Source organism: Carya illinoinensis, chromosome 8 (genome assembly GCF_018687715.1).
Source record: "Carya illinoinensis cultivar Pawnee chromosome 8, C.illinoinensisPawnee_v1, whole genome shotgun sequence".
In the NCBI taxonomy this organism is placed as follows: domain Eukaryota; kingdom Viridiplantae; phylum Streptophyta; class Magnoliopsida; order Fagales; family Juglandaceae; genus Carya; species Carya illinoinensis.
The window spans coordinates 1,280,911-1,295,367 of record NC_056759.1 but is presented as its reverse complement, the minus strand read 5'-3'; the positions used below and the strand labels follow the sequence as shown (position 1 = coordinate 1,295,367).

Here is a 14,457-nt window from a genome sequence, read left to right as displayed (position 1 = left end):
TATTTTAGAATTTCACTCAATTTCAATGTGTGATTTATTGAATGAATTAAATGGTAAAGAAACATGTCATTTAATTTGAAGCTTCACAAAAAATATTTTGCATAATATATATATATATATATATATATATAATGTAGTTTCCCACTAGCTGTAGCCTATACTTGGGAGTACTGTCTGCGGAGCCGAGCTGCGTTTAGGAAGGAGCTACCGGTCCAGCCGGTAGCAACATTGCATCACTAGTAATGTACAGTCATAGCAGGAGCAGAGGATTCAGACACAGGGCGAATTGAAAGGGCGAAGAATTCACAGCCTTTGCACCATTCTCTTTGGCCCCTCCTCTCCCATACTCCCACGACACTTCCATCAGATCTTTCTGAGTTTTGACAGCGAGAAAATTTCAATCTGAGGGTGTTGGAGAATTGAGAAAACATGGAAGCAAATGCGGGAATGGTGGCTGGGTCGTACAAGAGGAACGAGCTGGTTCAGATTCGCCACGACTCCGACAATGGGGTTAGTATTATCGATATGCCCATTTGGGATCTTTTCTTTTCAGTCCCATAAATATTCTCTCTCTCTCTCTCTCAAATGTAGTCTATTAAGATCTCTCTTTCTAGTGGTCTTCATAGTTGAGGATTTGTATATTCTGGTCGCTCGGTATGGCGATCGTTACATGTTTTTCTTTGTTTGCATTGTGGTGCTTGGATCCAGTTTTCAATTCTGTGGGAGTGAGTGAGTGTCAACTCAAAGTCCATACTGTTTATTCTGGAACTGGATGGTAGGTAGGGGTTGTTTCAGTCGGTTTGGAGATTTTTCATTTGAATCTATCAGTTTTAACCTTTTGCAGTCCTGATCTTGTGAATTATTGTATCCATCTATATTTTCATTGTTCCTTTGAGGAGAATATTTGATTTCGATGCCCCGGGGCCCGGATGGTTATTTGATTTTGACATATTTTTTTGGGTGAAATATGTCCTATTAATTGCTCGTTTTTATATTTACTAGCAAGACTTGGTTTTAAAAAAAAAAAAACTGATCGTACTTTATTTGGGAGTATTTAGGCTTTGATTTGGATAGTTCTGCTGAGATCTCCAAAGTTAAGTTCCGTGGAATTTAACTCTTTTTCGTGAACGTGGATGATATAAGCCGTTGCCCCCCATACAAGACTACTAGGCCAGACTTTGGTCTCAATCAGCATACATACACGAGATCTGCTCTAGCTGTGTTGGTTACCTGGTTTTCCTGAATTCTTTCTGTGAGAGAGTTATGTAATTATTCAGCTGTAAATAATTTGTCTATTGTATCTGTCATTCTGAAATGTATTCTATAATAAGGAACGCGATCCTGGTTTCTGAAATGCCAAATAATGTGCCATTGCATTTTCATAGTTAGAAACTTTTATTTAAAATGGGGGTAATAGGCATAATTAAATTCATATTTGTAAAGTTGCGATAGTTACTTATTTAAGTATATATTACGCTGTTTTGGATTATTTATCTTTTCCGTACTCTTGGTTCTTACATTATCTCTGTAAAATGCAGCCCAAGCCCTTGAAGCATTTGAATGGCCAAATATGTCAGATCTGTGGTGATACTGTTGGACTTACAGCAAGCGGTGATGTCTTTGTTGCTTGCAATGAGTGTGCATTCCCTGTTTGTCGGCCTTGTTATGAGTATGAGCGGAAAGATGGGAACCAGGCTTGTCCTCAGTGCAAGACTAGATATAAGAGGCACAAAGGTTAGTTTGCCCTGAGTCCATTGTTAATTTGCAGTTTTACGTTTAGGAATCTAATTAACGTGATCTATGTACTTCAGGGAGTCCTCGAGTGGATGGAGATGATGATGAGGATGATGTTGATGATCTAGAGAATGAGTTCAATTACACCCAAGGAAATAGCAAGACAAGACGCCAGTGGCAGGGTGAAGATGCTGAACTCTCTTCTTCCTCTAGACATGAATCTCAACAACCAATTCCCCTTCTCACAAATGGGCAGCCGGTATGCAATTAGAGAAATCCCTTGGACTTGTTTTCTTTTCACATCTTTGTGGCGCTACTGTACCAGAAACCAAAGTTTGGGTGATTGATTTGATTTGCATTCTTTCAGAAATTTTATAAGTTCCAGCTTTTTTTGCCGTTTCCAGTAACTTTTTCTTACCAACTTTGCAAGCGATAATTAAAACTATCGTGTCTTATGTGCATGATTTTTCCAATTGATGTTCTTTTTGATGTTTTCCTACCTTTTTCTCTACTAATATGACAACAAATTTTCAGGTCTCTGGTGATTTTCCATGTGCTACATCTGACAACCAATCTGTACGAAGCACATCAGGTCCTTTGGGCCCTTCAGAAAAGCATGCCCACTCCCTTCCTTATATCGATCCGAAGCTTCCAGGTAGTCAAGTAACTTGAATTTGTTCATTTAGAAATCCTCGCACGCTTTTGTATCACTTGTATTGACTTCATCAACTGTCGGTTGATCATGTCATTTATTTCTATAGTTCCAGTGAGAATCATTGACCCATCAAAGGACTTGAATTCTTATGGCCTTGGAAATGTTGACTGGAAGGAAAGGGTTGAAGGTTGGAAACTCAAACAGGAGAAAAATATGACGCAGGTGTCCGGTCGATACACTGAAGGGAAGGGAGATATGGAAGGCACCGGTTCCAATGGAGAAGAACTCCAAATGTGAGCATCCCAAATATAAAATATTTATCACCTTGCACTTTTGTTGGTTGAGTTTTATTAATTATCATTGTTTCCTTGATAAATGGATTTGATGATAATTTCTCATGCCACATTGTAATTAATGGCAATTTTTTTTGGCTCGAATGGCATCTGAATACTTTATATCTCCTGGAATGTGTACATTTTGACATTCTGTAATGATCTACATATAAAAAAGGGATTCTGTAATGATCTTTCTTATCATTTTTTAGGATAACCTGCACCCCCTCAATTTATGTCTCCATCTATGACTTCATGTGTTTTATATGATAACATACCTTTAACGTTCAATATGGCAATGGTATAATGTCGTAGCATGCATTGGTGCCTTTTATATTCTTTAGATTGACACTGGAATGGATTCTTTTCCTTGCTCACTCGGTGTATTAAGCATTCTTTTGTGCATGTTTTATTGGTGAATTGAAAATCTTTTTTGTCACAGGGCTGATGATGCTCGGCAACCTTTGAGTCGTGTGGTTCCCATTTCTTCTTCGCATCTGACACCTTACCGTGTTGTTATCATACTACGGCTTATTATTTTGGGATTTTTCTTACAATACCGTGTAACTCACCCAGTCAAAGATGCATACCCATTGTGGCTAACATCAGTTATTTGTGAGATCTGGTTTGCTTTATCTTGGCTTCTGGATCAGTTCCCAAAATGGTCTCCAATCAACCGTGAGACCTACCTTGAGAGGCTTGTATTGAGGTAAGTTTATTTCATTCTATTTGTGACAGTGCTTCATTTTATGTGTATTTTGAACATGAGGAGTTTTCTTGGTGACATTTTCAAACTCTGCAGATACGATAGGGAAGGAGAACCATCACAGCTGGCTCCTGTAGACGTTTTTGTTAGTACTGTGGATCCCCTAAAAGAGCCCCCTCTCATTACAGCAAACACCGTTTTGTCCATACTTGCTGTGGATTACCCTGTTGACAAGGTCTCGTGCTATGTATCAGATGATGGGTCAGCAATGTTGACTTTTGAAGCCCTTTCTGAAACTGCAGAGTTTGCTAGGAAGTGGGTGCCCTTTTGCAAGAAGCACAACATCGAGCCTAGGGCCCCTGAGTTTTACTTTGCCCAGAAAATTGATTACTTGAAAGACAAAATACAACCTTCATTTGTGAAAGAGCGGCGGGCAATGAAGGTCAGTTAGCATTGCCATGATGAATTAATATGTTTCTCTGGTGTACACGGTAGCACCTTCTACTTGCTAATAAAATGATCTTATAGAAAAAACAGATGGATCAATATGTTTATTGTGTTTGTGGTAGTTTGTATAGCATCATTCTCTTTCTTGTATTATGTGGTGCATGGTGGAAATGTAAATGATTGCTGTGGTTTAGTTCTTTTAAAGCTGTCTACTCTTGTCTCATTTGTCATGGTTGCGATAATAAAGTAGCATGTATTATGTAATTATGTATGTTGTTCTTTTTATGGATCTTGGAGCAACTATTGAAACGAAGAACAGCTTTTATGCTTTAAGATGGAATGTTATTGACTAAGAACTATAACATTTCAATCATTTAAGAAGATTAATTTTAAAAGCATATTATTCTGGCAACGGTATTCTGGAGAATTTGATAAGTATTAACATAAGAATTTTATAGGTAGATACAAGATTTAAATTGTGTGTCAGCGGAACTTTGAAACCATTTTGTTTCTCAGAGAGAATATGAAGAATTCAAGGTACGGATCAATGCACTTGTTGCCAAAGCGCAGAAGACGCCGGAAGAAGGTTGGACAATGCAGGATGGCACTCCATGGCCTGGAAATAATCCTAGAGATCATCCAGGAATGATTCAGGTTTCATCTTTTTTTCCAAGTGGCTTTTGGAATTTCACTGCTTCCATGATATTCTTCTCACAATATTTTAAATTGGGTGGAAGAACAGGTGTTCTTAGGACATAGTGGGGGGCTTGATACAGATGGAAATGAGCTACCTCGACTTGTTTATGTTTCTCGTGAGAAGCGGCCTGGCTTCCAGCATCACAAGAAGGCTGGAGCAATGAACGCATTGGTTTGTCTACTGAAGGCCTTCTATTATTATAATACGATAGCTATCTTAGTCATTTACAAACATAATAGTTACCATTGTCCACAACTCGAGGTAGTGCCAGTCAATGAGTTTTTTGAAAAATAACCCCTTTCTTCTTCAATAGAAGGACATCACAATTCTTTGTACCATGGTTTGGAAATGACCTGAGTTTATATTGGTTGCCTGATGGATTGGGGTGGTGGATCATCATACGAGTAGGTTGTTTAAGCCATGTTTTCTGACTCGGTTTCATCTTCTATTCTGCAGATCCGAGTTTCTGCTGTCTTAACCAATGGTGCATATCTTCTGAACGTTGACTGTGATCACTACTTTAATAACAGTAAAGCTCTTAAAGAAGCCATGTGTTTCATGATGGACCCTGGTCTTGGAAAAAAAACTTGTTATGTACAGTTCCCACAACGTTTTGATGGCATTGACTTGCATGATCGATATGCTAACCGCAATATTGTCTTCTTTGATGTAGGTTCCACTGGATTTTTCACTGGAAAATCTTTTTCCATGTTACATTTTATTGCGGTTGGACTTAAGTACAATCTTGTATTTGTTGTGTTTTTCAGATCAACTTAAAAGGGCTGGACGGGATTCAGGGTCCTGTCTATGTGGGAACTGGTTGCTGTTTCAATAGGCAAGCTCTATATGGGTATGATCCAGTGTTAACTGAGGAAGATTTGGAACCGAATATTATTGTCAAGAGTTGTTGTGGTTCAAGAAAGAAGGGAAAGGGTGGCAATAAGAAGTACACTGACAAGAAGAGGGCAATGAAAAGAACTGAATCCACCATTCCCATCTTCAATATGGAAGACATTGAGGAGGGTGTTGAAGGTTGGTTTTCTGTTTCCCAAAGGTTAAATAAGAATCATTTTTCAAACTAAATGATGGTTTGGTGCATCTATGCTTTGTAATGTGAACTCCATTTGCCTTCTTCCACAGGATATGATGATGAGAGATTGCTTCTTATGTCTCAAAAGAGCTTAGAGAAGCGTTTTGGTCAGTCTCCTGTTTTTATTGCAGCCACCTTCATGGAACAAGGTGGCATTCCACCAACGACCAACCCTGCAACTCTTTTGAAGGAAGCGATCCATGTTATCAGCTGTGGATATGAAGACAAAACTGAATGGGGAAAAGAGGTCAGTTAGTATAGCAATAGAGGACCTGGCACATAGAATACTGATTTGATGATGTTGTGCTGAAACATTAACTATACTTTTTTATTACCACCAGATTGGTTGGATTTATGGCTCTGTCACAGAAGATATTTTAACTGGGTTCAAGATGCATGCTCGTGGTTGGATCTCAATCTATTGTATGCCCGCTCGCCCAGCATTTAAGGGGTCTGCTCCAATCAATCTTTCTGATCGATTGAACCAGGTTCTTCGATGGGCCTTGGGATCAATTGAGATTTTGCTGAGTAGGCATTGCCCCTTGTGGTATGGCTACAATGGGAGACTGAAGCTTTTGGAGAGACTGGCTTACATAAATACTATCGTGTACCCACTGACATCAATCCCACTGATTGCCTACTGTATGCTTCCTGCCTTTTGCCTTCTCACTGGAAAATTTATCATTCCTGAGGTATGTGATCCTTAATTACAATTAATCAGATGAATCTCTCTAGCCTGCTTGAATTTTTCATTTTCTTATCTTCTGGCATTTGTATGTCATTAAATTGGTGAGGGGGAAGCTTTTGGCTAGAAATGTGCAACACAGTATGTTATAAAAGAGGGAAAAAGATCCCCTCAAGTTTTAACAAGAACTTGAGTGCCTTAAGTGGGAGAGAGATAGACTAATCAAAAAATGGGAGAGAGATATACATATGAAATGGACCCTACAATATTTCTTGCTGCCCGTGTGGATTTGTTGAGCAGCATTAATTGTTTAATAAATTTTGTAGGCTCAATTCATGTCTATCTCTCCCCCATTCGAGGCCCTCAAGTTCGGGTACTTGAAGGGATCATATTTGACATGGATCCTTCCTTCTTTCTATAATACATGCTTAATCTTTTTGTAACTTATGACTTATAAAAAAATATATATATTTTTGTAACTTATCAAAAACTTTTATGCAGATAAGTAATTTTGCCAGCATGTGGTTTATTCTCCTTTTTGTCTCCATTGCTGCTACTGGAATCCTTGAGCTTAGGTGGAGTGGGGTCAGTATTGAGGACTGGTGGAGGAATGAGCAATTCTGGGTCATTGGTGGTACATCTGCTCATCTCTTTGCAGTCTTTCAAGGGCTCTTGAAAGTGCTTGCTGGGATTGATACCAACTTTACCGTCACTTCAAAGGCAAATGATGAAGATGGAGACTTTGCAGAGCTTTATGTGTTCAAATGGACATCACTTCTCATCCCTCCAACCACAGTTCTTATTGTGAACTTAGTAGGTATCGTGGCTGGTGTTTCATATGCCGTAAACAGTGGATACCAGTCTTGGGGTCCTCTCTTCGGCAAGCTGTTCTTTGCTATATGGGTCATTGCCCATCTGTATCCGTTCCTGAAGGGTTTGTTAGGTCGGCAAAATCGTACCCCGACTATTGTCATTGTATGGTCCATTCTTCTTGCTTCAATTTTCTCCTTGTTATGGGTACGGATTGATCCCTTCACCTCGGATTCTGCTAAAGCTGCAGCGAGAGGCCAATGTGGCATTAACTGTTAGTTAATTATCTCGTCATTATTTTGTTGTGGGATATGTCATCCCTTTCATTGAAGCTTGCTGTGTAAATAACAAGAAATCGAGTTTTCTGGAGAATCTCTGCCGCTGCCGTCCCCAACAGAAAGGAAAGTTGTCTGCTGGATCTATGTCACGTACTCTTATGTGTGAAAAGGAGTTAGATGGATGAAAACGGGAGAGAACAGAACCCCATATGGATTTTTTTGTTCCATCTCTCTAAAAGTATGTATGTTGGTCCCTCGTAAGGTCTGTCTGCAACTTGTCTTAAAGTTATCGTTTGTGCAGTTCTGTGATAATTTTTGTCAAGGAATATGAGCATATCGAAACGATATATGCGAGTGCTTAAAATACTTTGAAAGAAGCACGCTCTTTATTCTTTGATGCGTAGATATGTTATCATTTGGTGTGATGGTGGAATAAGAATTTTATCATGTATCATCCATCTCAGATCTCAGATCCCTTCCCTACTAAAGATATCTGATGGCAAGGTTTACTTTATTTCATCTTACTGACTTTTTGATACATATGGATTGTGGGTTCCAGACTTCCATTTTGAAAGCTTGGGTTATGTCAATCAAGACTTTTGACATATCTTACTAACTTATTATTCTTAGTGATTCGCAATTCCTTTATAATTATTATATAATTCATTTTATATCAAAGTACTTGTCACACTTTATTAAAAATTAATTTTAATTTTACATAACTACCCTTCATTTTATATCTATCGTTAACTCTCCGAGAATATCATTCGGGATCGTGGTGGACGTGTCACGTTTGAGGACATGCACAAGAATTCCCAGCGTGATTTTGTTGGCTTTGGGTCAGTGTATTGTTCTGTGAAAGCCCAAAAGCCCACGACATGAACAGCGATGTTCTAAACCTGTTAACCCAATTTGTTAAACAAAAACCCTCGACTCCAGTGCTGGTCGAAAGAAGGGTTTTTCTGCTCTAAAGCCCTCCATCGTCCCAATCTGCTTCAGAGAGAAACAAGAGAGAGAAGATAACTGTGGGATTAGGAAACAGGTAGAGAATGGAGGGCATCACTGAGGGGGTTAACAATATCAACTTCACGGATTCTTCGTCCATCAAGCGGAATCGCATCCAAGTCTCTAACACCAAAAAGCCCCTCTTTTTCTACGTCAATCTCGCCAAGGTTTTCCTTTTTCTTTATTATTATTATTTATTTATTTTATTTTTATATAATTTCACTTTCTCAACATTTCTTAGCGACGTTCTCTTCCTCTTTCGTTTGCTAAGAAAACTCGAGGAAATGGAAGAGTTTATTCTTTGGTTTTTGCTTCGAACTCTTTTCACTCACGACCTAACTGTCTAGTGTTATTTACCGTTATTTAATCTTATCTCCCTTTCGTTCGTCGCTTCTACGAACTGGGCTCTCACGCTAGGATTTCGTTTCATATTACCTGCGTTTGATTGCTGAGAAGATTTTTTTTAATCGTAATGCTAGTTTGCACACTCTGCTCTGTTTTTACCCTTTGAGAAAAAAGAACAGTGTGCTCTGTTTTATGAGACTCTCTAGTTAGTCCTTTTTCCGGTTAGGGTTCAGGGTCATGCTCTTTGTTGCGGGCATAATTGAGCTTATGTAGAGCGTAAAATAATAAATGAAGGGATTTTTTTTCCTGGGATCAGGAAAGTTAATGGGCTCCGACAGTCCGATTAGGCCGACTTAGTTGTGCATGTCCCTTTATATCTCTTTGCCCCTTCTTTTAGTAATTATGTGATTTTAATTTTTTTTTTTCCAGAGGTACATGCAGCAACACAACGAGGTGGAACTGTCTGCGCTTGGAATGGGTAGTTTTTTGACCCTCTGTTCGTCTCCTTGTGCACCATGTAGTTCTAGTATCTCAATATTAATGTCGTTGCATATACATATATTTTTTTGTTATTGATATCTTTTGGATGCTGGAAATGCATTTAATATTTTTCAATTCAACCCTTCTCTTGCCGATCACTAGCGTTTGGTGATGGGTTGCTAAGTTTGCTGATTGCAACTTAGGAATTTGATTTTTATATTTACCATGTCTGTTGAACTGTGAACATCTGATAAATTCTTGTGTAACTATATACTGTCTTTGATATGTTCACATGCAAGATGGACTGCCATCATCCTTGTAGAAGGAATGATTGTGCACAATACGTGTATAGTATGAAGTGGGGAACAATACATTTTTTGGACTGATATAAGTTATACTGTTGAGAGGTTTTCTTGTATTTCTTAAAGGATGGACTCTTTTGTTGTATCTCCAGCTATTGCCACGGTGGTTACTATTGCTGAGATTTTGAAGAACAATGAACTGGCTGTTGAGAAGAGTGAGATTCTTGCTCCTTTTCCAAATTCCATTTTTCTCTGAATCTTACACTGAAAACTTAGCTTTGGTGAAAAACAATGCATACAGGGATCATGACTTCCACTGTTGACATGAGAGAGGATGCAGGAGGGCGGCCCATTCAAAAGGCAAAGGTAAAGTGTGAACATAATATATGTTGGAAATCTAAAGAGAATATATAACCAGGCACCATCTGGTTATGTTGATAACATTTGCATTTTGGTTTTGATATTTTATTGATTGGTGGACCATCAATACTGGTAAGTTGGTGCATGATCATCCATTTCCTTATTGCTAGCACATATGATTTTATATATTGGATGACATCTGGGCAATCCTTTCTGATTGAAGTGTTATGTGAATATTGTTCTTCTTTTAGGAGCTCCTTGAGGATGTGCCACTTTGTTTCAAATATAAGATGACTGTACTTTTAATGAATTCCCACTCATCCAATGTAATCACTTGTCTACATGGTGTGTGATCTGCTTCTATAGAAGTGGGTGTGTCCAACCCCTTAGAAGAGCTAGTAATTTCCATGAATTAGGTGCTTGTGTTTGAGAACTTTAGGTTTTCAGGCCCTTCAGTCTGTTGACTATTGACTGTCCTCTGGTAGATGATGATTCAGTCACATTCCAAGTACTAGCGTGTATGATTTCAAAAAGGGTGTTCATAACTTGTTGATTCTTATCTATAGCTGCATCTGCTATAGTGTTGACTGTCCCATTAAACCAGCAGCTATTTGTGTCTCGAGGGCAAAGGTTTGGGTTTAAACTTTAGCATGTCTTAACCAAATTACTCTTTGTTCATTCATGTAATTTTAAGCCTATGACTTACCAAATGATTGCAACTTTGATTTTATTTCTAGGCTGATTTTGTGTTGTCTTATTTGCTAGATTGAAATATTGCTAGGGAAGTCGGAGAAATTTGATGAGTTGATCGCTGCTGCTCAAGAGGAAGCCTTAGATTACGAGGAGCAGAACTGAAGTGAATTGTAGCTTGCAACTATGTCTTTCTTAGATGGGTTTTGTTTAGCAAAGTTAACTAGTTGTCATCATATTTCTTTTAGGAATTTTGTAAACTATATCCTGGCTATTCAAAATTCAAATTCGTTTCTTAGTTAATTGTTGTCACCTCCTTGTTCCTAGATGTGTGGATATTTGTGCCCTGTACTGGTTCAGCATCTAACTCAATTGATCTCACTCTTTTGCTGTAGAGTGGCCATTTTAATGCGGTTGTTGATCTGGCTTTGTTTGCTTTATCACATTTGGTGACATGCTTAAAACAATGTCACCACGCTGTACTTGATTGTGTCACTTAAGTTATTGATTTCCAAATAAGCCCGTGGAAGTGGTTTCAGGACTCATCTCCTTGACAATGGAGGTACCACCAATACTGAACGATCGTCTTAACCTTTGCGTCGGGAAAAGCCGAGAAAAGCAATTGGAAATTTTTATCCTTTGAAAATGGGAACCGTTTGGAAATTTTTATGCTCTGATAACGTTGTATGGCTGAACGACAAACCAACAAATGTCTGAACCTAAAAGCTATGGTCTAAAACATTTGCTTGTTTGGAGAAGTTTCCCAAAATTCACGAAGTTTGTCTTATAGCAGCCAATGCATGAAATAGGGGGTAGGGTTCAAATACGAGCTAAACCTTTGGTCTAGCTCGAGAAGCTTATACTCCTACCAGTGTACCCGGCCATCTTTCTAACATTCTTTAAACTGGTCTTCATATTTTCCGAAAAAGCATCAGATCTAACCTCATAAACAAGGCTCATTGAAAACGATGATAACAATAGTAATCCAGAGGTGAGTAAACGATAAAAGAACACAATAACTTAACCCAGAAAGCTCTGATAAAAAAAAAAATGCCCCAATTCTTCCCTCATTGCTCCGAGAGGGGCATTTTGTGAGATCTCTTTCCTTTCAAAAAAACTCATGCTTCCTCAGTCTCTACCAGTATCCCCCTTGGCAAATGGAAGATACCCCGGCATTTTGGTGATTTCAAAAAACTATTTTATGCTTCCTCATTATTCTCTACCAGCATACTCTTGCAAGCTACGCAGCAATGAAAAAAATATTCCCCCGCATTTCGTGAGATCTTTTGGTACTTTAAAAAAACTCTTTCATGCTTCCTCATTATTCTCTACCAGTATCCTCTTGCATGCTTCGTAGCACATGAAAGAAATCCCGGCGGCAGGGACCAACTTCATGCAGCTAGGGCCAAGCCCCCTATATAAACCCTGAATCCCTTCTTGTTCAACTATGCTTAAAAGTGCATGGATCACATTCTTGTATACCTGCCTTCCACTGAGAGCCCCCACCTGCATGTGCTTGCGAGCCACCTCAAGAGGAAAAGTCGCACTACTTGAAATAGCTCCAGCCACTGACCCAATTAGAAGGGTTTCAATGTTGCCAATCTTCTCTTGCCTATAAATTTTACGATAGGTTTTCCTTAATGTGTCATAGGCAAAGTAATTAGCGGCAGCATATGGAATAACACCAATAAGACTAGGGGTAAGGCCTCTGTAGAGTTCAGCAGGTCCCTCTTCTTTCAGTATTTTTAAAAATGCATCAAAGAGTCCCTTGTAAACACCTCTCTGCAACAGCCACCATCAAATTAACTACCAAATTCTTTTTTTTTTTTTTAGGTGAAATTAACTAACAAATTCATACTCGAGATAGAAACCTTTTCTTACAAGTAAAATTAATTAATGAGTGCAAAAGGCACAACCCAAGTACATAGGAAGTATAAAATATAGAACATGAACGTTTACCTCTACGGTTAGTCGGGTCTTGACTAATTCAAGAGGGTATGTGCACAAAGTTGAACTAACTCCAGCACAGGCCCCAGCAACTAGTGAAGCAGGAATTGGGAGTTTAGGCTGTTCCCCAGGTTTGGGTGACAATTGCTTGTTGACTGTATCATAAGCAAATAGCTGGAATAGAAAGTAACACAAATATTTAGATACAGAACCAAACATTTATTAAATCTAATGTCTTGAAAGTTGACTATACCCCGATGTATAGAGGTGAGTTGTAAAGATTAAATTTCCTTTGCCACACATCTCTATGGAGAGTACCACAATAGAATGCACTATATATAACTGCCTCTCTTTTTCTGTCCAAAACTTAAATACATGAAAATTGGCCCATGGACACATCCAATTCAGATTATAAAGAAAAGGGGACAACAACAGACTAGGAAATAATTGAGAACCTATTTGTAATTGTAAATTAACTCAATAGTTATCAGATCCAATGTAGAAAACTTAACGTAACCAATTGCTATATTTTATTTCATTTATTATATTTTTTATTACAAATAATTAGAACTCCAACAACGTGTCTTCAGAGATGATATCTCTTATTCTTGGTGAAACAAGATGCATTTTGTATTTCAAAGTGAAGAATAGACAGTGTAAGTGTGCAACGCCACCGCCCACAAAAATGCACGATATAACTTTTTTCGATTTGTATATAGGTTCATATTCTTGACAAGGCAACAAAAGTTCCAAAAATTGATGTTTACCACACCAGAAAATTAACACTTTCCAGCGGGTGATCCAAGACTATTCTTGAGGACTATGTGATGTCATGCCAAAACCCTCCCTCCCTCCCTCCCTCCAGTAAGCATTAATTATCCACAACACAATAACCATTGTAGTCAAAGAAAGTCAAAAATAAAAATGAAAATATTGCTCTGAAGTGTACGAATACCTCTATCGCCTTGCTCGGCGCAACCCGAATCACATTGACCAAATTACCCCTAAACAGTCCCTTCCACCCCTCAGTCTTCATGATATTTTGGAAAACCTCAGTAGTAGAATGCCCACTACTCCCAACCATCAAGTGCGTCCGTATAGTCTCCAGAGGTGCCACTGCCGTCCGCGATATCGCCCCGGCTATTGCGCCGCTTATCAACCTCCTAAGCAACGGATTCGAAACCTTAATTTTCAACTTAAGACCGTTCTTCGTCTTCTTCTTCTTCACAATCCCCTCCTCTTCCCGCACACCAACTATCCGAACCCCCTCCGGGGACGACGTGTACTTGGCGTACAAATCGGTGTACGGTACTTTCACGCCCCTATTGTCTCTGGAGTCTGGAGGATTAGGCGAAACGCCGAACCCCATTCCAACCTGACCGACACTGGCGAATAAGCCTCCGGGGTGAAAGAACCCCTCTTGAAGGCTCCACTGGGAGCCCAAATCACACACGGAGAAAAGTCCATCCCGTTTATCATCGAACAATTGGAGTCCGTCTCTCCTACCCATCAATCAAAGATTCAAAAGAACCCTGAAATATGCTATCTTTCTTGGTGTTCTAGTGAAAAGCCGAATATTTTGCTTTGATGGGTTTTAAGCGAGTTCAGAGCGTTCGGGAGGGCAATACGCGGTTTGAGGAAATAAGAATGAGAGAGAATCCGTGTAAAGGTTGGCGATGCCGAGAGTGGAGGTAGTGACAAGGAGAGAAAAATGCTGTGAAGGGAAAGGAAAATCTTAGGGCAAAACCTAACAAAAAAGGAGAGAAAGAGGAAAGAGGGTTAGGTGATCTCTGCTCTCTCTCCCCTCGCTCTCTCTCTCTCTCTCGTTCTGCTACTGTTAAACCTTTAAATATTAGGTGTTGCTATTTGTTAGGTTTGCCTTCGGCTTTGGTTT

At 39.1% G+C, this 14,457-nt stretch overlaps 3 protein-coding genes across 3 annotated transcripts; 2 read left to right on the top strand and 1 right to left on the bottom strand.

Moving 5' to 3' along the window:
* Positions 1 to 262: 262 nt before the first annotated feature.
* Positions 263 to 7,892, top strand: LOC122318698 (cellulose synthase A catalytic subunit 1 [UDP-forming]-like). The gene is made up of 14 exons (XM_043136268.1): positions 263 to 510; positions 1,539 to 1,734; positions 1,812 to 1,993; positions 2,269 to 2,389; positions 2,496 to 2,682; positions 3,164 to 3,430; positions 3,524 to 3,869; positions 4,391 to 4,528; positions 4,617 to 4,742; positions 5,028 to 5,240; positions 5,339 to 5,603; positions 5,712 to 5,908; positions 6,003 to 6,353; positions 6,848 to 7,892. Exons 1-14 carry the CDS (start codon positions 430 to 432, stop codon positions 7,433 to 7,435), a joined length of 3,258 nt encoding a protein of 1,085 aa, XP_042992202.1. The 5' UTR covers positions 263 to 429; the 3' UTR covers positions 7,436 to 7,892.
* Positions 7,893 to 8,325: 433 nt separating this feature from the next.
* On the top strand, positions 8,326 to 11,025 carry LOC122318701 (uncharacterized protein At2g34160-like). The gene is made up of 5 exons (XM_043136273.1): positions 8,326 to 8,606; positions 9,214 to 9,262; positions 9,719 to 9,781; positions 9,868 to 9,932; positions 10,692 to 11,025. Exons 1-5 carry the CDS (start codon positions 8,484 to 8,486, stop codon positions 10,779 to 10,781), a joined length of 390 nt encoding a protein of 129 aa, XP_042992207.1. The 5' UTR covers positions 8,326 to 8,483; the 3' UTR covers positions 10,782 to 11,025.
* A 529-nt stretch (positions 11,026 to 11,554) lies between these two features.
* Positions 11,555 to 14,457, bottom strand: LOC122318699 (adenine nucleotide transporter BT1, chloroplastic/mitochondrial-like). Its single transcript, XM_043136270.1, has 3 exons — positions 13,519 to 14,457; positions 12,576 to 12,737; positions 11,555 to 12,398 (listed from the first exon to the last, which is right to left on the bottom strand). The coding sequence occupies exons 1-3, from the start codon at positions 14,071 to 14,073 to the stop codon at positions 11,925 to 11,927; spliced, it is 1,191 nt and encodes a 396-aa protein (XP_042992204.1). The 5' UTR covers positions 14,074 to 14,457; the 3' UTR covers positions 11,555 to 11,924.